The sequence below is a fragment of the Chelonoidis abingdonii genome, chromosome 9, assembly GCF_003597395.2.
Source record: "Chelonoidis abingdonii isolate Lonesome George chromosome 9, CheloAbing_2.0, whole genome shotgun sequence".
Taxonomy (NCBI): Eukaryota; Metazoa; Chordata; order Testudines; family Testudinidae; genus Chelonoidis; species Chelonoidis abingdonii.
In genome coordinates, this window is record NC_133777.1 from 39520528 (window position 1) to 39543503 (window position 22976).

General features: G+C 47.4%; 2 protein-coding genes across 21 annotated transcripts in view; one reads left to right on the forward strand and one right to left on the reverse strand.

The window, feature by feature from the left end:
• Positions 1-22976, forward strand: part of NPRL3 (NPR3 like, GATOR1 complex subunit) — a 137131-nt gene that overhangs the window by 112076 nt on the left and 2079 nt on the right. For 17 of the 18 annotated variants that reach the window (XM_075069408.1, XM_075069417.1, XM_075069404.1 and 14 more), the window contains one exon: positions 12377-15934. In XM_075069408.1, the coding sequence (XP_074925509.1) occupies positions 12377-12542 (166 nt within the window). In that variant the 3' untranslated portion in view covers positions 12543-15934. Of the gene's footprint in view, positions 1-12376; positions 15935-22976 lie in introns of those variants that run through there. The other variant, XM_075069421.1, reaches the window with a different exon arrangement.
• Positions 13843-22976, reverse strand: part of MPG (N-methylpurine DNA glycosylase) — a 43298-nt gene continuing 34164 nt past the window's right edge. For all 3 annotated transcript variants that reach the window (XM_032794651.2, XM_032794649.2, XM_032794650.2), the window contains one exon: positions 13843-14338. In XM_032794651.2, coding sequence (XP_032650542.1) covers positions 13959-14338 — 380 coding nt within the window. In that variant the 3' untranslated portion in view covers positions 13843-13958. The remainder of the gene's footprint in view (positions 14339-22976) is intronic.

The following is a 22976-nucleotide window of genomic DNA, read 5'->3' on the forward strand; positions in this document are numbered from 1 at the left end:
GATTTAAAGAGCCCTTTATATCGATATAAAGGGCGTTGTAGTGTGGACGGGTACAGCGTTAAATCGATTTAACGCTCTTTAAATCGATTTAAACGCGTAGTGTAGACCAGGCCTGGCACTAGCTATTGGCCTGGTTTTTAATTGGTTCCCCAAGAATATTTTGTTAATAAGCTCTGGATGTATGTAAAGGCTCTGAGACCCTTGATGGGCAGTGCAGGCTCAAGTCTGACTGCCCACCAGTTGTGTCTTGTTGTGTGGTTCTGAGAGTCTCTCATTCTTGAGAACACAAAATGGAATGTGCATAACCTGAAAACAAGCTAAAGAGAGCCTCAAAGCAGAGACCCTGGTGTGTGAATGCGCATGGTGTAGTTACAGGCCTGTTAGCATGTCCAGAGATTTTTAAGTTAATGTATTTTAAAAGCATTTGAAAATACAGTGACATCCCAGGAATTTAGCGTTCACTGGGTTTCATACTTGTGGAGAAAGGAATGGCCCAGGGGAAGTGTTACCGCTCCTCTTATACATTCTAGATCACCCAGTCATCCCTGACTGGATCTCCCCTGGCATGTGTAGCTAGGAGAGTAGTACTCAAGTATCCCAAAGAGACCACTAGGGGAATCAAATAGTTGCTTTCTGTGCTGCGGAGTTCTCTGCAACAGGACCAGTGGAGATCATGGATGTTTTGTAGGGAATTCCTGAATCCTGCAGATGTAGTTACTGTCCTGCACTAAAGTATGCCTCTGCTGCTCCTTTTGTTTAACTGTGAGATGGTAGCATACCACCGATTCAGAGGATGTGGATTCTCTGAGATGTCCACTCAGGTGGAAATATTTTGGCCATTTGAGAACTCTCTGTCCCCATCCATGGCTAGGTGTCCACAAAACCTACACCAAAAAAAAATCTAGTGTCTTCTGATCAAATACTTTTTTGAAAATTCTATGAAATTGTGTCTGGGCTATTACTGTTCTGCTCTCATTAAAGAAAGCTGATTACACACACCGTCCATGAGTCTGTAAATGACAGACTCAGAGAGTTCTTTGTTGTTCACTTCCCCTCTTCCAATTGCAAATCAGGAGACCAAAATGATCGTTATGATTCCCTGTGCACAATTCTGTACTCACCACTGAGTGCATAAATATAGGACATCAGAGAGGAGCTGAGCCAGTGAGCAAAGCGATACTTCGTTTATTCCACACATGGTTCCTCTTTCAGGGGTCTTGGATCAGCTGTGCTTTTCACTTGACTTTTAACTGTGGGTGGTGCATGATGATGAGTCTCATGCTGTGGGAAACAGAACTCTGCTGTGTTTGTCAGTATCCCAGCATGAGCTCCTACTGTAACTGCATAATTAATAGCATGCTAAATGTACTGTAACTGCCCTCCTGAGAATAGTTCAGGATGAATACAGGGAGAGTGCCTATTTTTAGAAGAGCAATACATTTTGGTTCTGATAAATTTTCCTATGACAATTGTCTCTGAAGTACTTACTGCTGTCTGCTTAATACATCACAGAACTTGTGCCTGTCTGTTACTATGCACAGCCAGTACTTGGATTTCTCTCGTGAGGGCAGACACCTTAAACAGAACGTGGAATAACATAGTTTGACAGAGGTTAGCCCCATGGGCATTGGATGAGGATTAAGATCCAAATTCTTTTCCTAAGTATTGAGTGGGTGAGAGATGGAAGGTTATTCCAAGAGTAAAGTTCAGATACAGAGGAGCTTCTTGAGCTAGGTCTGTAATGTATTAGGGACATTCTTTCCTTGAACATCAGGTAGTGCTTTCTAAGCCAATTAATGCTTTACTGTCAGTTCACTGCCTCTTGCAAGCCACTTGGCAGAGTCATTTCCAAGAATTTGCTCCTTTGAATGGAGAGATGGGGAGAGGAGGTGGAAGCCTTTTTGCTATGCTGTAGTCCTGTTCTATTATTTATACACCACCATCAATGTACAGCTGTTTAGAGACAAAAGACAGGATTGCTGCCCCAGGAACTTCAAGCCTAGGTTCTGTGTGGGCCCCATAAATGTAGTCCATGCTTTACAAAGCCAGGATAGGAGGGTCTTGTCTGCATTGAGTTTTAGGCCATGAATATAACTGCACTGGTACAAACCCCTATGTGCTGCACTGATGGAACCTGTGCTATGGACTGGTGCAGCCTAGCCTGCTTTCAAATTGGATTATGCTGTACTGGTGCAAGTTGCTGTTTACTCTGGTGCACTGACTGCACTAGGAGTTTGCACCTATTGTGGAATACACTGACTCCTTTCTCGGGGGTCTGGAGAGGGAGGCCTTGCTCCATTGGCGACCACGTACCCATCCAGGACATTTGTAGGGCTGCCACATGGTCTTCGGTTCACATGTTCACCTTGCACTATGCAATCGTCCCCCAGACCAGGGATGATGCTGGGTTTGGCAAGGCTGTCCTCCATCCTGGGAACTTCTGAACTCCCACCCACCTCCAACTTAGAATCACCTATTGTGGAATACACATGAGCAATCACTCGAAGAAGAAAAGACAGTTACCTTTTCTATAACTGCTGTTCTTCGAGATGCGTTGCTCATGTCCATTCCACATCCCGCCCTCCTTCCCCTCTGGAGTTGTCTGGCAAGAAGGACCTGAGGGTGGGGGGAGCGCGCAGCTCCCCTTATACCACGCCAGGCAGGTGCCACTCCAGGAATCGCGGGGGGCGCTTTCCCCCTATGGGTACTGCTAGGGGAAAAACTTCCGGCACCGGTGCACGTGGCCAGCATGCACACACATTGTGGAATAGACATAACGTTTATGGCGGCTGAGAGGTTGAGGCAAATCGCCTGGCAGCTGATTTTGAGCAGCCAGACACCAGGGCGATTAGAGGAGCACAGCTAGGCGCGCTGCACATCAAAAAGGCTTTTGAAAACCAGTTTCATGACTGGCCAGGCTTCGGTGTGACAGTTGTGTGCGTTTCTCCTTAATGCAAACCTGCCTCGTTTGTTGATTTTAATTCCCTGTAAGCCATCCTCCCCTGTTAGATCACAGCTGGCAAAGGAAATAAAGTCACTATTGTTTTCAAACCAAGCATTCTTTCTTTATTGATTTTAAAAAACAAAAACAAAACCTGAGATACGTGACAAAGTAGCCTGGGTGGGGTAGGGGAGGAGGGAAGGACAAGGCCACATTGCTTATTGTAGCCACACTACAAATCAAAACTGTTTGACTGACAACCTTCTGTTACTTGGGCCATCCTCTGGAGTAGAGTGGCTGGGTGCCAGAGCCTCTTCCCCCTCTGCGCTCTTGGGCATCTGGGTGAGGAGGATATGGAACCTGGGGAGGAGGGCAGGTAGTTATACAGTGGATGCAGCGGTAGTCTGTGCTCTTGTTGGCTTTCCTGCAGCTGCACCAGATGCCTCATCATGTCTGTTTGCTCCCCCATTAGCCTCAGCATCGCCTCCTGCCTCTTCTCATCATGCTCACTCAATGCTTTCCTGGCCTCTGCCACTGAATGCCTCCATCCATTCAGCTGTGCCCTATCAGTGCGGGAGGACTGCATGAGCTCGGAAAACATGTCATCGCGAGTGCATTTTTCCATCTTCTAATCTGCAATAATGTCAGGGACGGAGATGATAGGGGGAGCACAGAAACATTTTGCAGGGAGATAAAAAGGGAGAGTAAAATTTTAAGATGATACATTTCTGAGAACTGAAGGGAGACTCTTTCACAGTGAATCAAGCAATTCACAGCAGACAGTACATGTGCTTGAAGTACCAGGTCGCATTTTGCCTGTTATACTGAGCGCCTGCTGGTATGGTGACACATCACACACAGCTGGGCAACAGAATTTGGTTTCCAGGCAGCCATGGTAAGACAAAGAGTACAGGGGGTTGACTTCTTCCGCCTTCATAACATGTGGGAATGGTTTCAGACTCCAGCACCCTCCTTTCCCATAGCAAGCAATGCCGGTTGGGTTTGCCATGTAAAAGGAGGGGCTGCAGTTTTCGAGTGGATGTGCAGCACACACACCTTTCTCCCCCTCCCCCCACCATGTGGCTATTCTCAAGGATGATCCCTTTTAGCCAAGCGCAAACAGCCCAGCAGGAACTGGGTCCTTTTACTGTTCCCTTACAAAAAATCCCCTATTTCAACCAGCTGACCATCAATGATATCACTGTCCTGAGGCTAATACAGAAAGATATAGACCAAATGTTGCTTGAATGCAACCAAAAGCCAGGACCATTCGCTGCCATGCTTTGTGCTACAGTGATTCCAGACTACTTGCTACTGGCTTGGTGTGATAAAGTGCCCTACCATGGAGGATGAAATAAGGCAGCCCTCCCCAGAAACTTTCTGCAAAGGCGTTCAGAGTACCTCCAGGAGAGCTTCATGGAGATGTCCCTGGAAGATTGCTGCTCCATCCCCAGACACGTTAACAGACTTTTCCAGTAGCTGTAGTGGCCGTGAATGCATCCCAAGTCTTCAGGGCAAATCAAACATTAAATACAATTGCTTTTAAACCCTGTACTGTAGTTACAAATGTGCACTCACCAGAAATGCCTTCTCCAGCTTCAGGTTCGGGTTCCTGCCTTGGGAGAGTATTGGCTTCAGGGTGATGAAAAGGTCTTGACTGCTGGGGAGAACAGATTCATCGCTTGCCTGCTGTGCATTCTCCTGCTCCCTTTCCTCATCCACAAAATCCTCCTCCCTGTTGCGTGAGACTCCCCCCTTGCAGGCATCCACAGACAGTGGTGGGGTAGTGGTAGGGTCCCCCCCCTAGAATTCCATGCAGCTGATCATAGAAGCGGCATGTCTGGGGCTCTGACCCGGAGTGACCACTTGCCTCCTTTGTCTTCTGGTAGGCTTGCCTGAGCTCCTTAACTATCATGCAGCACTGCTGTGTGTCCCTGTTGTAGCCTCTGTCCTCCATACCCTGTGCAATTTTGGCATATATATTAGCATTTCTTCTTTTTGATCGGAGTTCGGCCTACACAGATTCTTCTTCCCATACCGCAGTCAGATCCAGTGTCTCCCATTCGGTCCATGCTGGAGCTCATTTGCGATTCTGGGGGGACTGCATGGTCACCTGTGCTGCTGAGTTCACCATGCTGACCAAACAGGAAATGAAATTCAAAATTTCCCGGGGCTTTTCCTGTGTACCTGGCTAGTGCATCGGAGTTGAAAGTGCTGTCCAGAGCGGTCACACTGGAACAATCTGCAATAGCCCCCAATGGCCAATACCATCTAATTGCATCTGCACTACCCCAAATTTGACCCAGGAAGGTCGATTTTAGCGCTACTCCCCTTGCTGGAGAGGAGTACAGCAGTCAATTTTTAGAGCCCTTTAGGTCGACGGAACAGTGTTGGTTGTGTAGACGTGTTGCTTATAAAATTGACCTAACACAGCTAAATTCAACCTAACCGCATAGTGTAGGCCAGGGCTTAGACTGTGATGTAGTCACTTCTTTTCCCCTCTCTTTTGCAAGCTAAACAATTAGAGCTGCTTAAATCTCTCACTGTCGAGTATGTTTTCTAGACTTCAAATCATCCTTGTGGCTTTTTCTTTAAACCCTTTCTCATGTTTCAACATTCTTTTTAAGATGTGGACACAGAACTGGTGCAGTATCTGGTAAAGGTCTCACCAATGCTGCACACAATGGTAATGCCACCTCCCTACTTTTACCTTTCCCATTTTTATATCCAGGGATCACATTTGCTGTCTTAGCTATAGCATCACATTACACTGTGTGGAGTTTGGTTTCCATCATAACCCTTTAATCCTTTCCAGAATTGTTACTTTCCAGGATACATTACTCCCAGGGCCGGTGCTTTCATTTAGGTGACTTAGGCAGTCGCCTAGGGCGCCAGCATTATGGGGGGGGCGGCATTTTGCGGGGGGGGGCGGGGCGGCAGGTGGCTCCGGTGGAGCTGCCGCAGTCGTACCTGCGGAGGGTCTGCTGGTCTCGCAGCTCTGGTGGAGCTGCTGCAGGCGTTTCTGTGGATGGTCCGCTGGTCCCGTGGCCGGTGGATGTGCTGCAGGCATGCTGCGGCAGGTCCACCGGAGCCACAAGACCCGTGCACGGGGCGGCGAAATGGCCCGGCGCCTAGGGCGCCAGAAACCCTGGCGCCGGTCCTGATTACTCCAGCCTATAACTGTGGCCTGCATTCTTTGTTCATTAATGTATGATTCTGCTCTGTATCTGTGACCTGTTGTCCTCATTATTTACCACCCCACCAGTCTTTTCATCTTCTGCAAACTTCAGTAGCAATGGTTTTATATTTTCTTTCAGTTCATTGATAAAAATAATGAATAGCATTGGATTGAGAGCTGATCCCTGTAGGACCCCCCCCAAAACCACCCCCTTGAATGATTCCCCAGAATATGAGCTATACTGATTTTACATCATACTAACGTTTTAATAAGAATATTGTGAAGTATTCAGACTCCTTACAGAACTCCAAATATATTATGTCAGTAATTTACCTTTATCAGCCAACCTTGTAATTTCATCAAACATTAGGTTTGACATTTTTTTCCATAAAACCATGTTGATTGGTATTAATTATGCTCCATATTAGCTTTTTTTTGTTTTGGTTTTCTTTTCTTCCCTAAGAATAACATCAGGCTATAAATCACCTTTACCAGCTATAAATTACCTGGGTTATCCTGTTTGTTTGTTTTTCAATAACATCAGCTTCTCTACAGTCCTCTGGAACGTCAATATTCTTACAAAATTTATTAAATAGTAACATCAACTGTCCAGAAAACTCTTTTTTGATGTGACTTATTTGGACTTGCTGATTTATAAAAAATATTTAACTTTAGTTGATACTGTTTAACATCCTCCATAATTACTGTTGGAATGAAAAATATTTCATCATTATCTGATATGAAAACATCATCCAATTGCAAAAAATGCCAATGTCATTCTGGGATGTATTAACAGGACTGTTGTATGTAAGACACGGGAGATAATTGTTTTAGTCTCTTCTGCACTGGTGAGGCCCTCGCTGGAGTACTGTGTCCAGTTTTGGGTGCCACATTTTCAGAAATATGTGAACAAATTGGAGTCCAGGGGAGAGCAACAAAAATAAGTAGTTTAGAAAATATGAGGAAAGGTTTCAGTCTAGAGGAGAGAAGGATGAGGGGGGACATAAGTCTTCAAATATGTAGAAGGTTGTTAAAGAGGACAGTGATCAATTCTCCATGTCCACTGAGGGTCGGACAAGAAATAATCAACTTAGCTTGCAGCAAGATTGATTTAGGTTGGTTATTAGGAAAAACTGTCTAACTCTAAGGAGTTGAGCACTGGAACAAGCTACCTAGAGAGATTGTGGAATCTCCATCACTGGAGGTTTTAAAGAACAGGTTAGACAGATATCTGTCAGGGATGGTCTAGGTTAGCTTAATCCAGCCTCAGTGTGGGGGGAAAGAGGAACGGACAAGATGGCCTCTTGAGCTCCCTTCCAGCCCAGCCTTTCCATGGTTCTTTCCAAATGCACAATGAATATGTGTATTGAACATTCCTGCTTTAGCTGCATCATTGACAATTATAATCATAATCACTTGTGCCCAAGAAACTATTTTAAATATACTGATGGGAATACTGCCCACTGCAGTAAGCAGTTTTGCACTGGCAGGCGATGGGGAGGAAGTAGAATAGATCATTTAATAAGTTCCCTATTTTTTTTTACTACTTTGATGCTAGTTAGGAGTGATTCCAAACCGCAGTGCAGAAAGATAATACAAAAGGCTCTGCCACGATTAGACATAGTGTGGTTCAGCTTGGAAGAATGTATCTAGCAGTTGTGGGGGGAAATAATTGGAAGCTCATGCAGGCAGAGGGGAGGGAGAAATATTGGAGTAGTGATACTGGATGAAGCTTATGCCACGCTATCTGAGCAAGTTGGCTCTACAGTTAGGACTTGTTTAAATTGAGCCTTAAAAAATATTGTTCCCTTGACATTTTTTAAAAACCATGGTCACATGTTTATTGGTCCTGGGTTTTTTAAACAAATTTTCAACTGCTGTGCTAGCACCCCAAACACTGCAGTACTGGCCAGCACCTCAGGGTGAAATTAACTAACCTAGTTTCATTGCCCAACAAGAAAGAATGCAAAAAGTGATTGCAGAGCATAAATAGTGGGAAGGTAAATCAGATTGATATTTTCTTTTTGGCAATCTCTGTTTTAGCAGATATAAGGAAACTTGTTTTTAATTGTTTTATGTAAACATGGCTGCTTAAGGGATGAAGATGAACATCGAAGTAGAGATGAGTTTGCAATGTGATATGCTGGAATGGAAGTCAGTTTAATTGTACCTCCTCAGACTGAGGATTTATGTCAGGGACAAGGGAGATGCTAGTTCCTCTTTATGTGACTGGTGAGATTGCAGCATTCAGCGCTGGGCACCTGCAGAGGGCAATAGAACAAAGACAACAAACTGTAAAGAATTTGGAGCAGAGTAACACAAATACTCAGGGCTGGAGGGGATGACTCATAAGGGACAGCCAAGGATCTGGAATGTGCAGGAGGGCGTATTGTTACACAGCTATTCCTCCCTGATAGTTCTCCAGGGCCAATAGGACGAGAGTGTATTTTGGGTGAATCAGGGCTGAATTAACCTTTTATGGGCCCAGCGCCAAACATTTGTGCCTCCCCCTGCCCCCATGGGGGCAAATTAGCATGGTGTGGGGAGGTCGGTCCCCAGAGCAAGGGGCCAGCCAGGGGCATTGGGGCGTAGAACGGTGGGGCCGGCCCCACTCCACCCAGCCCAGTGCAAAGGCTCTGTATACAAACCAGCAGTTGCCAGATGCACACTGGCCCACCCAGCCCTGTGCTGCCAGCGTGTCCCTTCCGCTCGGGGGTGGGCCCATGCCGTGCCACACAGCCCCGACTCCCTATGCCCATTGTCCCCCAGAGCTGCTATGCTCAGCACCCCACTCCCCCCTAAACCCTCCACCACAAATGCAGAGGGGCCTGCACACCACCACCCCTGCCCAGCACCTGCCACACAGCTGCACCACTGCTGCCCAATGCACTGCCCCACAGCCCACCACTACAACTACACAGCACCCCACTCAGACCCCCACTGCCCAGCATCTCAAAACAGACCTCCCTCCTCACCCCCAAGACATCCCTCAGTGGCCAGCAGCCCCCCCCACACACACACACCTCCAGAGACCCACTCCCTCATACCCTGCCCGTGGCCACACTCACCAGCCCTGCTGGAAGGTGACAGCATCTGCCAGGTTGAGCTGACAGTGCAGCCAGGACCAGTCCAATGCCAGGGTGGGGAATCACTCTGGCCTTTCGGGAGTGGCGCAATTAGCAATTTGCCAGGCCAGGGTCAGCCCCCGGCCTGGCCGGACTCCCTCAGGACCCACTTGCCTGGAGATAGGGTGACCATATGTACCTGTTTGGCCAAGACAGTTTCCCTTTTAAGCTCAGTCCCAGCCATCCTGACTTTTTTGACAGAAACAGGCATTTATCCCGTTTGCTCTTGCCAACTGATCAGCTGGCAAGAACAAACAAAAAAATGTCCTGTTTACCAAAAAAGTCTGGTGCACCCCCCTAGCGGGGCATGGAGGAACATGTGTGGGGGTGGTGGTGATGTGAGGGGTCAGGCAGTAGAGCTTGGGGTTGTGGGGATATGTGAGGGGGGTGCAGGGGTCAGGGCAGGAGGGTGTGTGAGGGGGTGCAGGAGTCAGGGCTGGTGCAGGAGTCAGACCCTGCCCTTGCTCTACCCTACCCCAATTCCACTCCCTCCCCCAAAGCCCCACTCCTGTAGCAGGAGCCCCAGGAGCTGGCAGGATGAAGCTTCTGGCTTCGCAGGGGGGGACAGAGAAGAGCTAGCAGTGCCTTACTGCAGCCCAAGCAGAGCGGGTCAGGGCCCCTTTGTAACCTGGGCCTGGTGCAGCTGGTACTGAGGTGAATATCCGGAGAAGTAGGGCAACAGGGAGATTACAAAACTGCAGCTGAGAAGAAAGTGTTTCCACAGGGCCAGTCCTGTCCTGGAACAGAAAGACTGAATGGTATTTTCCATCCCCAGTGTTTTAACATCAGTGGGTAGGTTTAGGGCATGACAGTGTTAACAATGCTCGACACAGCCTGGACTATGTATGTACTAACCTGGTGAAGTGAATCTGGGCCGCTGCGTGCAGGCACTGATGAGTTGGACCATTTTCCAATAGCATATGCAAAGCACAGGGAAGATACTGAGTAGACTGAACGGTTCAGCAGAGAAGCATGAGTACGAATGATCATTTGGAGGGCTAGCTAGGCAGTTCTGCTCTGGAAAGTGACCTTGTGCCTCAGTGTTTACTGGCTCTCAGTGACTCTGTATGCAGCAAGCGGGACTCCAGCACTCTCATCTTGCCTCTGCCACTGATTCATTGTGTGGCCAAATCTGTACGACTCTAATTCAGTCTGTGCCTCCCCATAAAGGGTGTAAGCCAGGGAGTGAGCATGGAAAATGTGTTGTGCAGCTAGGCACTCTGTCCCTAGTCCCCATTTCCCAGTGGGAATAATCCCCCTTTGTGCACCTGGGGCAGAGACAGAATTAGCTACTTGTGCAGTGCTTTGGGGGAAGAGTGAGCCCGTCATAGTGCTAATCCCGAGTCAAACTCCAGCAGAGTAGGCTCACTGGTTTTCTTTCTATGGAAGATTAATAGAATTTGCTACAATCTCTCTCTCTTCTGGATGAGACCTCACAAACAAAGGCCCTGCCTCCTTTCAGTGGACATTAAAGCTACCTGATGTTTGCCCTGGTACCCTCAGCCAGAATTTCCGTGCTCCCTGCTAAGAACAAACTTTTCAGTTACTTGGCATTTTATGCAAAACGAGGGACTTAACCAAATCTTCCTCCCTTGCATTTCTAATCTGGTTTCCTGGTTTGAGTTGGAAATTTGAGAGCTAGAGAGCAGTTGAAAATCCACAGGCAGGGCCTGGCTGCTCTCTGGGGCTGTGGATGTTTGTTCTGTATTATTAGCAGGTTTAGAAAGTAAGTCATGCAAGTGTCAGGAGGAGAAAAGGTGAGTTCTTCTAGGCCAGGAAGGTTCCTAGGCTGATATCCTGGAGGCTGAATGAAACTGTGGCAACATGGGAGAGGCAGAACAGGTGAAGAATTGGAAGGGAACTAGTGTTTGTGGCTTTTCACTGTGATTGCTGCATTCTGTCCTCTTCCATTTTTACCCCAGGATTGTATCACATGTACACTGTGGGGGGGGCCTGCGCTCCTCTCCCCACAAGTGGGATTAGAGCAGCAAACTACCTGTACTGTGTCCAAAGGTTTTCTTTGAGGTTCCTGCTCCCCTTTATAGGAAATCTGTGTTTGTGCCCTAGCATTGGTGTGTTTCTCATGATAGCAATCTAGTGCCAATACATATACACTATGGAAGCATGGTGCAGCGTGGCTGGGCTGAGCAGCAGCCCATCAGGAATGATGATGGGTTGGGAGAAGTGGTTTGGCTTGGTGCCTTGTATTTCAATAGCACATTAACTTGCCAAGTAACCAATGCTCTGTGGACTGCTGGAACTACACATAAAAGCTATAAGAATGCTTGTGAGAAGCTTTATCTTGATCAATGTTTATACAAAGAAAGCTACTTAAAATGAATTATTGTAGGTATTAACATGATTTACTTTTTTTTAACTGTAAACAATATCCCTGTGCATTTCTGAGTTAGTCATTCTGTGATAAGTCTTGAGTAGTATTTTAGTAGTATTGAGTAGTATTTAGTATCTTGCGTCTCCTCTCTGGGATCAGGGCCTGAAAGGATTATTTGGGGTCCGGTTTACTGATAAGCATCCCAGCCCCAAAGATCTGGCAATCCAGGCAACAAGATCCATTGGCGCAGGGAGTTTAGCTTCAAGGCTGCAGGAGTTGCAAGCCTCTGGTTGGTGTCTTGCTCTGCCCTAATACAGATCACACGTGTTGCAGGCACTAGGCACATGGGGAGGTTGGGATGCTGCTACAGCCTAGCACTAGTCATCTTTTAGCGTGGGCTGATCTCAGCCAGTGTATTTTTCTAAACCAGAACTTCTTGTGCATTATTGGAGTTTAGTGGGAAATGGACAACTGTTGGGCAGACACTGTAGCTGATTCCCAGTGATCACATGGCAGGACCTTGGATAGTAGATTGGGCCAAACTGTGTTTGGAGGTTGTAAAATATGGAGTTGCCCAACTCACAGTCTGTGAACCCTCTTTTATGGGCTCATGTTCAGTGAAATGCATTTCTGTAGCATTCAGACCTGGCTGTTAATCCACTGCTTGAAAAGATCTGCTCAGTCTCCATCTTGTTCCAAGGGCTGAAGCGTTGTTTTGTAATGGGGACGCGGAACCTCTGTCCTGTGCACACAGCAGAGGCGCGAGTGCAAGCTCACCTTCTCCTCTGCTTGCCTTGCAGGCTGCTGCACTATTTCCGAGGACGGCACCACTTGGAGGAGATCATGTATAATGAGAACATGCGCCGCTCCCAGCTGGTCATGCTCTTTGACAAGTTTCGCAGTGTGCTGGTAGTGACCAATCATGAGGACCCTGTGATTTCAGTCTTCCAGTCCCTCTTGAAGTGACTGTATGGAGTATGGGAGGGGAACTGCTCCTCTGTTTTCACTCCCTCAGTCCTAATACTTTGTTTATATAATGTTTAATACAGGAGCAGGGTAGCAGCAGTCAGAGGGTGTACCCCCGCCACTGACCTTCCCAGTGACCCTCAGCAAGTCACCCCTTCTCCCTCCCTTTCACCATCTGCCTGGGGAATGTAAACCCTGACATGCTTGTGGACGGAGCTCTGCCCTCAAGACGCATGGGAGTGGGGCTAGAGAGGCGCACACAAGTGAAGTTCCAGTGTGCAGTGTCTTCCCAAAGGCCCTGCCACTGGGCTGGGGTTCCTTGTTTCCTGCGCAGGCAGTGTGTGCGGAATTGAAGAAAGGTTTTACCTTGGTGTTCCTGAATAAACAACACACTCTTTGACTGGATATTGGTGCAGCAGAGCAGTGGTTTTAAAAATGGCAGTAGCATCTCCACCCTAGTCTAAACTAGAATTGCTACAGCAGTGCAGCTATAGAGCTGCTAGTGTAGATGCTCTATGCTGCTGAGAGAGCTGTCCTGACAGTAGCTATGTCCACACCAGCACTTCAGTCAGTGCATCTTGCGGCGCATGGGGGGGTAGCTTTTTCACTACCGAGTGACTTAAATTATATTGAAGTAAGCGCTAGTGTGTACAAGCCTTTAGTGTTGGCCTGAGGCACATAAGTGCATCGTGAGGTGCCTAAGTACCCTGGTGAATCTGTCCTTTAACTCTTTCCTGCACCTCTTGTAGGCTTTGAGTGTTTCACAGCAGTTTTGATACCTCTCTTTACCAGCTCTCTCTGTGCTGCCCCTGTTGCTGGTGTGTCACTAGCTCAGTGTGGAGTTTGATGCTGAGGGTAGCTTGTAGCTGTGCTGCCACAGCTGGAAGAGTGTGTCCTTGTACCCAAAGGGGATATACCTCCCCACCTTCACAGACTGTCTGGGCTTTCTTTCTGCTCAGGGACCTGGGTGGTTGTTGGCTTAGCAACTGCAGAAATCAAACAGGAGCATTTTTGGGTATGGTGGCTGGGGACAACCAGCAGGGAAGCAGAAGAATGAGTCAGGCTGGGTAGAAGAAAAAATCATCACCATACTTATTAACCTCCCTCCCTCACCCCTACAGTTGAAGGGTTCTAGCCATGTGAAATCTCATTGCTTTCACCTAAGAGTTAAGAGCCCTGCCCTAAATGCCCACAAAACAAGTCCAGTGACATTCAGAACCCCCAGAGGAGCTTGCCACTGCTGGGAGTGAGCCTGGCTCTCTCAGCCTAACTACTGACCAGACATCCCACCTTACTCATATCATTGTAACACAGCACATTTATTATTAAAAACACCGTCCAAACCAGCACCACCTCCCTGGCCAGTTCCATCAGAGCGGAGTCTAGGGCTGATAGTTAATGAAAGCACCCACACTTCTAGTCTGCAGCACCTTGCTCGCTCTCCACCTTCTTGTCCACAACACTCACGCATTTGTTCCCTCGTATATAAAACCTCAGTGGTTTCTGTGCCCACTCTCCACCGTAGCTGACACCAATTCTGGCTGCAGTCACCACAGCCTCCTCTCCCGGTGCTTCTGAGCCAGGCTCCATCCAGACTGCTGTGTCCCGAACCAGGTCCTTTTGGTCAAAGCTCTTGTTAATAGAAAATGCTTGACAGAGCTTGGAGGGCCCATTGCACAGCTGCCAGTCCTTCAGGGGTTTGGCTGATGCTTTCCTCTGAGCACTTCGCAGCTGCTTCATGGTGTCCAGGCCCTGCAGAGGTTCCAAGGAACGGAGTAGGACTGCAGCCCCTTCCCCTGTGGAACAATAAGAACTTGCATGAGCATGGGCTCCTCTACAGGGGCCTCTCACCATTCGCTGGCTGGGCTACATGTTACTCGGTGCAGGGGGTTGACAGCAATACAGAATTAATTCCAACCCTCCCAGAAATCCTACACACCTCCCCTCCCTTCTATTAACTGGTACCCACTGGTCAGCAGATCAACTCAAGGGATAATAGTCTATCAATGGTGCATGCCTCACACTCTACAGTATATTCATCCGCACCACACCCTGTGAGTGGCGTTAGCCTTGTTTTACACATGGGAATGGAGGAGCCAAGGATCAGATTTTTAAAGGCGTTTAGGTGCCTATATGGAGTGGGCCTGTCTCCATTGAAATCAATGGATGTATGAAAATCACTAGGAGTTTAAACATCTGATGCTTAGTCACTTGCCCAAGGTCACACAGGATGTCTGTGGCAGAGCAGGGAAGTGAATTACTGGCTGCCAAACATCAGGCTTGCGCTCAGATCATGAGACCAGCTGTCTCAGACTCCAAGGCTGAAGTGATCTCAGGTCAGATTTGTCACAGTCATGGATAGCAGGAGTCAGCTAGTAACTGGGGAGAGAGGACAGGGCAGTGAACTCCGCCTTCCCGTGCTCTGACCGGCCAAACTCTCCTTGGCTCAGTCTGTTTCATCTGTAACCATGAATTTCAACCTACTTCTTAGCATTAGTGTTTAAGGGAGTGTAATGGGCTGAGCTCCCTCAAGGTTCAGAGGTTTTCGTGTCAGCACAGCACTCTGGAACAACTGCCACATGTGAGTTCAAGGGTGGGGTACCTGGAGCAGCTCCCCAAACCCTATAGATTTGTATTCACACACCAGGGCTCGGTGCACCACCTCTAACCAGCCCTGGAGGAAGGGGATCAGGGCATGGCAAACTGGAAGGGGGCGCTAGCACCCCTGACCAAGAGCCCTAGTCCATAGAAATAGCTTAGAGGTATTTTACTGAGCAGTAATGCAAGAAGCCTACAAGGTCTACACCCTGTGAGCTATTTGGCTTAAGCAGTTAGCATAAGGCTTTGAGGTCTACCAGCCATCGCATAAGTGAATTGCCCACAGTGACAAGTTTGCTTTATGGGATTTTTATATAAAATAACACCAGGTTCCTGTAGACAATCAGACTAAGCCGAATTCTGGATATTTTAGGACAGGACATCTGCAAATGCACAACCACAAACTTGTCTTGGCAATGAAAGTGACATATGTTATATTATTAATATTAATGAGATCATTCATATACTAACCTACAGAATAAGGACACAAGACATTATCAGGGTTAAGAAGTCAGTTATGCACCAAGTGGGCCTGGCCTTTATATGAATATTCATCGCAGCCTCCAGACTTATAATAGGCCCAGTCACCATGTAAACCTCAAGATCTTGACCACTGGACTCACTTGGCATGGAACACCGTGTGTCTCCTACCACTAGGCCTCTAGGAGAAGGTGAGAGTATGTGTCAAGGATGATACCGGAAACGAGCTTGGTTTTAAATTACAGCTACTTTCTCATTTGGTTCAGAACATTTGTATTTTTACTAATTGTGCTAATACAAATATTTAAAGCTTTGGTTTGCCCTTAGTGTGTCATCATGCACATCGAGGTTCCCAACCAGACACAACTAAACCCAGTTAAACCCAAACTCTGTTGTGCCTGGTTCTGGGACTAGAACCTTTCAACACTCAGACAGTTCATCGGTGACTAACTGGAAATTCTTAACAGGCAATAGAGTCAATAATCAGCCAGCAAATTAGGCAACAGGGCCCCCAAGGTCGAATCATCTGGGGACCTGTGGAAAGTAAATGCAGCCTGCCCAAAATGGGGCCTTCATCATGGGCCACAGAAAGGCTTTAATTCCCCACAGGATTTCTGCAGCTCCAACTTGGGTGCTGCCCTCCAGTCCATACCCTATAAAAGAGAGGCACAGAGAACTGGCTGGTCACCCCTGCCCCACACTAGTGCAGGGAGCTGTAAACACATAACGCTCCCTGTACTGCTGGCCACTCAGGGACCCCTCGTCTCCAATGTTTGCAAAGCCAGTAATGCTGATTCCACAAGAATCCTCTCCCCTCACACACACTCAAGGCAGCCAGAACCATCTGGAGCCAGTCAGGGCCTAGTCCTCAAGCAGCTGCTCTCACAGACACAGGAACACCTTCTCCCTCACAAGGCCCAGAAGGACCCCAGGTTGCTGTTCTAAATATAATGCTGTGTGCTCTGATCCCTAAGACAGTAACACTGGCATAACGATGATATGTCCCAAGAATACTGTCCATGCCAGAACCTGCCACTACTACTATCAGTTATGAGGCAGTTCTGATCCACCCAGGAGCAGAGCAGCGTACAGACCAAAGCCGTGGAGCCTGGAACCAGTTGTCAAAAAGCAATTTCATCTTCTCCACCTCAAAACAAGATTAATGGCAAATCGCTCAGAGTCCATTTATACCCCACTCTTCCGACTCGGCATGCTCACCCCCTGACTGCTGCTACAGAAAAGATGAATAGCCAGAGGACAGGTCAGATTCAGAGCTCTGGACTGAAGAATCACTCTGGCACTAAGTGTGAGTCAAGAATGTGATGCTGCTGTAAAAAAAGCAAATTCAAATGTAGGTTGCATTAACAGAGGCACAGCATGCAAGTCACAGGAGGTGATAGTACTGCTCTGTTCAGCACTGGTTAGGCCTTAGCTGGAGCACTGTGTCCAATTTTGGTCACCAGTAGAAAGGATGTAGCGAAACTGGAAAGGGTCCAGAGGCGAACAACAAAGATGATCAAAGAGATGGAATGCAAGCCATATGAGCAAAGGCTGAAGGAACTAGATATGTTTAGTTTGGAAAAGAGGAGACCTAAGGGGGACATGATAGCAGTCTTCAAATACTTGAAAGGCTGCCATAAAAAAGATGGAGAAAAGTTGTTCTCTCTTGTGACAGGGTAGCAATGGGTTCAAACTACAGCAGAGCAGATTTAGATTGAATCTCAGGAAAAACTTTCTAATTGTAGGAAAAGTAGGCCAATGGAACAGACTGCCTAGGGAGGTTGTGGAATCTCCTTCACTGGAGGTTTTCATCTCTCTTGGATGGTTTAGACAACAAATTCTGCATCTTGCGGGGGTCAGACTAGATGATCCTTGCAGTCCCTTCTAACCCTATGGTTCTGGTTCTAAGTACTGCAGGAGTTTTCCACACTCTTCCTTGTTTCCATTCAGACAGACACACTGTCCTTCATGGGGCACAAGTGTGACCTGAGGAGTCATCAGGTCAGGTTCCCTCTTGCCCTGCACATTGAGTGTGAACCCACTCTGCACTAGTGTGAATGACAAGCATGGTGCAAAGCGAGAGGCAAGCCCAGTGCTGTGCATGGAATAGCTTCTGTACTTGTGGATTATGTCTGATGCCCTGCAGGACAGATCACAAGCCGACTCCTGCACCAGCCTCTGCAGAAAACAGAGCCAATGGAAATAAATGTGTTGGCCCATGAGAAAGGTGTGTGAACAGGGCAGGATCCTGGGGTGGAGAATGGCGGCCTAGCCCTGCACCACCAGCAGATTTTGGCAATAAAGCCAGCATAAGTGGCCACAGGAGCTTCACACCAGCACACAAAACCCCTTCAACATATGGATGGCAGAAGAGAATGCTTCAAAACGCAATCATCTGGGAAATGTAGTCACTGATTTTGGTGTCTTAGTCCATTCTCAGGGTATTCTGGGAAAAGTCTCATTCTTTACAGACTCTGTATCAAACACATTTTCCTGAACTCCTGCAGCTCTTCCCAATTCTGGGGAAACAGCCCTGAACAAAGCAGTCTTCCCCAGATACATAACCCAACCCTGAGTGGAAACAAAAGTGCTACCCAGTTGTTTTCCATTTTGATGGTAAGGACGGTTCTGCCTGTGACCCTGAGTGGGCGAGCACAGAGCTTGGTAGACCAGTTGTATGTGCGATTCCTACACGTAACACTCCCTGTGCTGCTGGCCACCCACAGAATTCCTTATCTCCAACATATGCATGTTCAGTAATGCCAGCTCCACAATAATCTCTCCCTCACACACTCCAATCAGCTTGAAACATCTAGAGTCATTCAGGGCCTAGTCCTCAATGCCTAAGTCTCACAGTCCAGCAAAGGCTTCTCAGCGGCACTTCCTAACTTCATAATAGACTGATTTCTTGTCATGCTCTACATGAGTCTAACAGAGCACCCCTTAAAATCTCTGTCCACAACATAGTGGGGTGGGTTTTGCAGAGAACACAATTTGCTGAGTTGTGGTATGTGTTTTGCATTGGACTCGTAATGTCTCCGTTCTCCATCAAGCAGAGTAAAGTCAGCAAAGTGATTTCTGACAGACATTAGCAATTTGTTGTGCTTTCAGCAGCTCCCTTCTGTGATGGGGATGCCAAGGCCATGCTGGTCTTGCAGCACAATCCCTGAAAGCTGAGCATTTAGACGGGAGCTTTCCTAGCTGTACCCTCAGACGTACTCAGAGATAGAAATCCAAGCAAAGCAATTCCAGGCACATACTAATTACACCAGCTCCTTTTGTTCCTTGTTAGTTACTGTGGTCACCATCTGGAATCAATCTACATTCCTTAGGGATTTTCTTAAAAGTGATACTGCTTTTACATAGAGAATACTGAGGCTCAGGTCGTCTCCTCCGCTAACATGAACAATGGTGTTCAACCCACATGGTGCTCCCGTAAGGCAGAGCAGGGGAGTGCTGCCTCCAAGAGACCCCCTGGAAGACCCTCTATGGTTGTATCCCATTGGGACCAGTGGCAGATGAGGGGGGAGATGATGAGAGGCAAGCACTGCAGCACAGTCCCTGGCCGACCTTATGGGTACCCTGCTGGAAGTTCATTCTGCAGGTCTCACCCCCAATGTGAGTCAACAGCTACTGAAGGCTCAGACAATGGCAGGAGAGCTCCTACAGAAGAGGCCACAAAGCAGCAGGTAGGGGCGTGTGTCTGACTTCTGCCTCCTCCCACCTTTCTTGTGGATCCCTAGGATCTGAGCAAATGGGAACCCATGTCCCCAGTCCTCCTTGCACACAGCAGCTGCTTTCCTGGACATGTAGGATGCTCTCGCCCCCAAGCACATGTACTTCCCCCCACAACAACAGATAAACCCTTCAAGGCTCAGTCCAGGCTGACGCTGTGCCTGCCAGAGAGCTGGAGTCTCCCCTCCCTTACCCCACAGCCACCTCAGCCCACACACCCTTGAGCCCTGGCTCAAGCAGCTGCCTTTGGTATTCCCTTGGCATCCATTAGTAGAATAAGAACAGCCATACTGGATCAGACCAATGGTCCGTCTAGCCCTGTATCCTGTCTTCCGACAGTGACTGGTGCCAGATGCTTCAGACGGAATGAACAGAATGGGACAATTATGGAGTGATGCAGTCAGAGGTTTATGGCCTAGAGCATGGGGTTGCATCCCTGACCATCTTGGCCAGTAGCTATTGATGGACCTCTCCCTCCATGAAGTTATCTAGTTCTTTTTTTAAACCCAGTTATACTTTTAACCTTCACAACATGCCTGGCAATGAGTTCCACAGGTTGCCTGTGCATTGTGTGAAGAAATACTTCCTTATGTTTGTTTTAAACCTGCTACCTATTAATTTCATTGGGTGACCCCTGGTACTTGTATTACATGAAGGGGTAAATAACAACACTTCCCTACGCACTTTCTCCACACCATTCATGATTTTATAGACCTCTATCATATCCCCCCCAGTCATCCCTTTTCCAAGATGAACAGTCCCAGGCTTCTTAATCTCTCCTCCTGTGGAAGCTTTTCCATACCCCAATTCACTTTTGTTGCCCTTCTCTGTATCATGCATCTACACTGCATGTTCATCAGTGGTGCAGGCCAGAGCAGCTCACTCCAGTATGGAGGTGCTAGCTATGTACATCACATGCCTAAGCAAAAAGCCCAACCCTTAACACAGGGAGTAGAGTCAAAGACAGAGATAAAGCCTGGAATCCCAAAGCAGTGAAGAGGCCAGTTCTCTTTCTGAATAGTAGGAGAGCAGGAAGCCATAGTGCAGGCCAACACCCCCAGGAAGCAGCTAACTGTGCTTTACCCAGAATAGCTCCAGTTCTCATTCATGGAAACAGCTTTTGGCTGCTGCGAGAATAAAATACTCCTTCCCCAATGATGCTCTCACTCACCGCTCCCAAAATGTCTCCTTCTATGTGCTTGTCTGCAATACAAAAGCTACAGGGCAATCCATGCATAGTGACACAGAGTGTCTGGGTGGGGAAATACTGGTGCCCTTGATTTTATCGCATATTCATCCAGATCTGGCAGCAGGGCAGCTACACAGGCAAGTTCAGGAAGAACTAGATGCAGGAAAGCCAAAGAAAAGCTGGATGTAGCATCTAGGATAAGACAAGAGCCCAGTGTAACTCCTCTGGGCACAGGGAAGCCTGTTTGTATTAGGGTTATTTTGCTGTTGCCAGGATGTATTGTATACTCACGCATGTTAACAGACATCTGCCGGACTTCAATAAATTTCCTCCTGCTCCCTGCCTATAATTTCTCCAGCAGCAGCTGTGCACCCCCATCAGAACACAGACTAACTAGTTCCTGGGATGAGCTCCATCAGTTGCTGGAACCTAGCCCAGTGATGTGCAGGCCATAAACCGGTAAAGCCCCATATGGAGCAGATTTAGATTGGAAAAGTCCACAGAGGCTTTCATTCTCTCATGAGAGTGATAAAGAGCATCTACAAATCCCCATTGACTAGTTATGTTTTTATGAATCTAAAAATATAATCAAGATACACAAAAGCACCAAAATTTAAGCTCATCTGAACAAAGCCATCGGCAGTTTCAGCATCCTATACCGTGACTTCTTGTTCCAAGGGACAAAATGGCAAAGCATCAAAGAATCCAATGCTACCATTCTCATGCTTACAAAGCTTCTTGTCTCCAGCCTCCCACTGGCCTGAGCAGCCATTGCCAACATTCTGCCTCTGAGCTGACAGCAAACACTAATGTCATCAAAATACCAGCAAGGGAGGAACCGTACTAACTCAATGAGAGTTATGGGGATGAATGTAACAAACCTACAAACGCCATTTGAGTGACTACTGTTCCTCAGTGGGAGGGGCTGGGACACTTCCACTGATTCATTTAAGCTCCATAACTCTCCATACAAATATATATAATTGCTGTTAGACCGGGGGAAAAAAACAGATTCCACTGGAAGCTCAGGACCCTGCCTGGATAGAAAGTCAACAGAAAGTCGTCACGTCAAATGCTCTCTTGTCCTTGTCCATTTAAGGAGTTACTGTGGCCAAGTCTACAGCAGGAAAACATTGCTGGTTCAACTATACCACAATAACGTGCTATAGGCATAACGGTAAACTAGATCAGCAAAGCGCTCTTATTGTGGAGTAAAGCTGTACTTCTGCAGGTATGGCTCACTATAGCCTCATCCCAACCCCCTGAGCAAAACAAGCTATATTAGTAAAAGCGCCATTTTGCTGCTATAACTGTGTCCACACAAGGGGTTTTTGCAGGCACAGTGCTGTTGGTCGGGGGTGTAATCTCTGACCAACAGAACTGCGCCAGCAGAAGCCCAGAGGGTAAAAACCCTTATGCCGGTGTAACTGACTTTTACCAGTACACCTACTTTTCACAGAATCACAGAAATGTAGTGAAAGGTCCTCAAGAGGTCGTCTAGTCCAGCCCTCTGCGCTGAGGCAGGACCCAGTAAACCTAGATCATCCCTGACAGGTGTTTGTCCAACCTGTTCTTAAAAACCTCCGAAGACCTGAATTCCACAACCTCCCTTTGAAACTTATTATGCTTAATTGTCCTTAGAATTAGAAAGGTTTTTCTTTTATCTAACCTAAATCTCCCTTGCTGCAGATTAAGACAATTACTTCTTGTCCATCCTTCGGTGGACAGCACTTAACATATTTGAAGACTGTTAACAGGTCACCCCTCAGTCTTTTCTCAAAATTAAACATGACCAGTTTTTTTAACCTTTCCTCACAGGTCAGATTTTCTAAACTTTTATCATTTTTGTTGCTTTCCTCTGGATTCTCCAGTTTGTCCACATCTTTGTTAAAGTGTGGTGCCCAGAGATGCACACAGTGCTCCACCTGAGGCCTCCCCAGTTACCTCCCGTGTCTTACATGTGGCATTCCTGCTAATATATCTCACACTGATATTAGCCTTTTTTGCGATTGCATCACATTGCTAATTCATGTTCATTTTGTCCCCCAAGATTCTCTTCAGCAGTACTGCCACCTAATCACTTATTCCCTATTTTCTAGTTGTGCATTAGATTTTTCCTTCCTAAACGTAGTACCTTGCACTTGTCTTGAACTTCATCTTGTTGATTTTAAATATTGGGCCCCCTGTGTAATTTAAAGCAATTTAGGGGCTGTGTGAAATTACATTTGCTGCAGCGATCCCACGGGGCCTGCTCTGCCACGGGAGTCAGTCAGAGTGCCCTACTGTCCCGAGCCCCTCCCCAACCCAACATATGCCCTATCTGGAGGGGGCTTTGAGAGAACAGGTGACACAGGATCACCACAGCATCTTACCCCCTGCCCAACAAAGCTGTACCCCATTCTCATTGTGCCAAAAACTCCATATTGGGACTG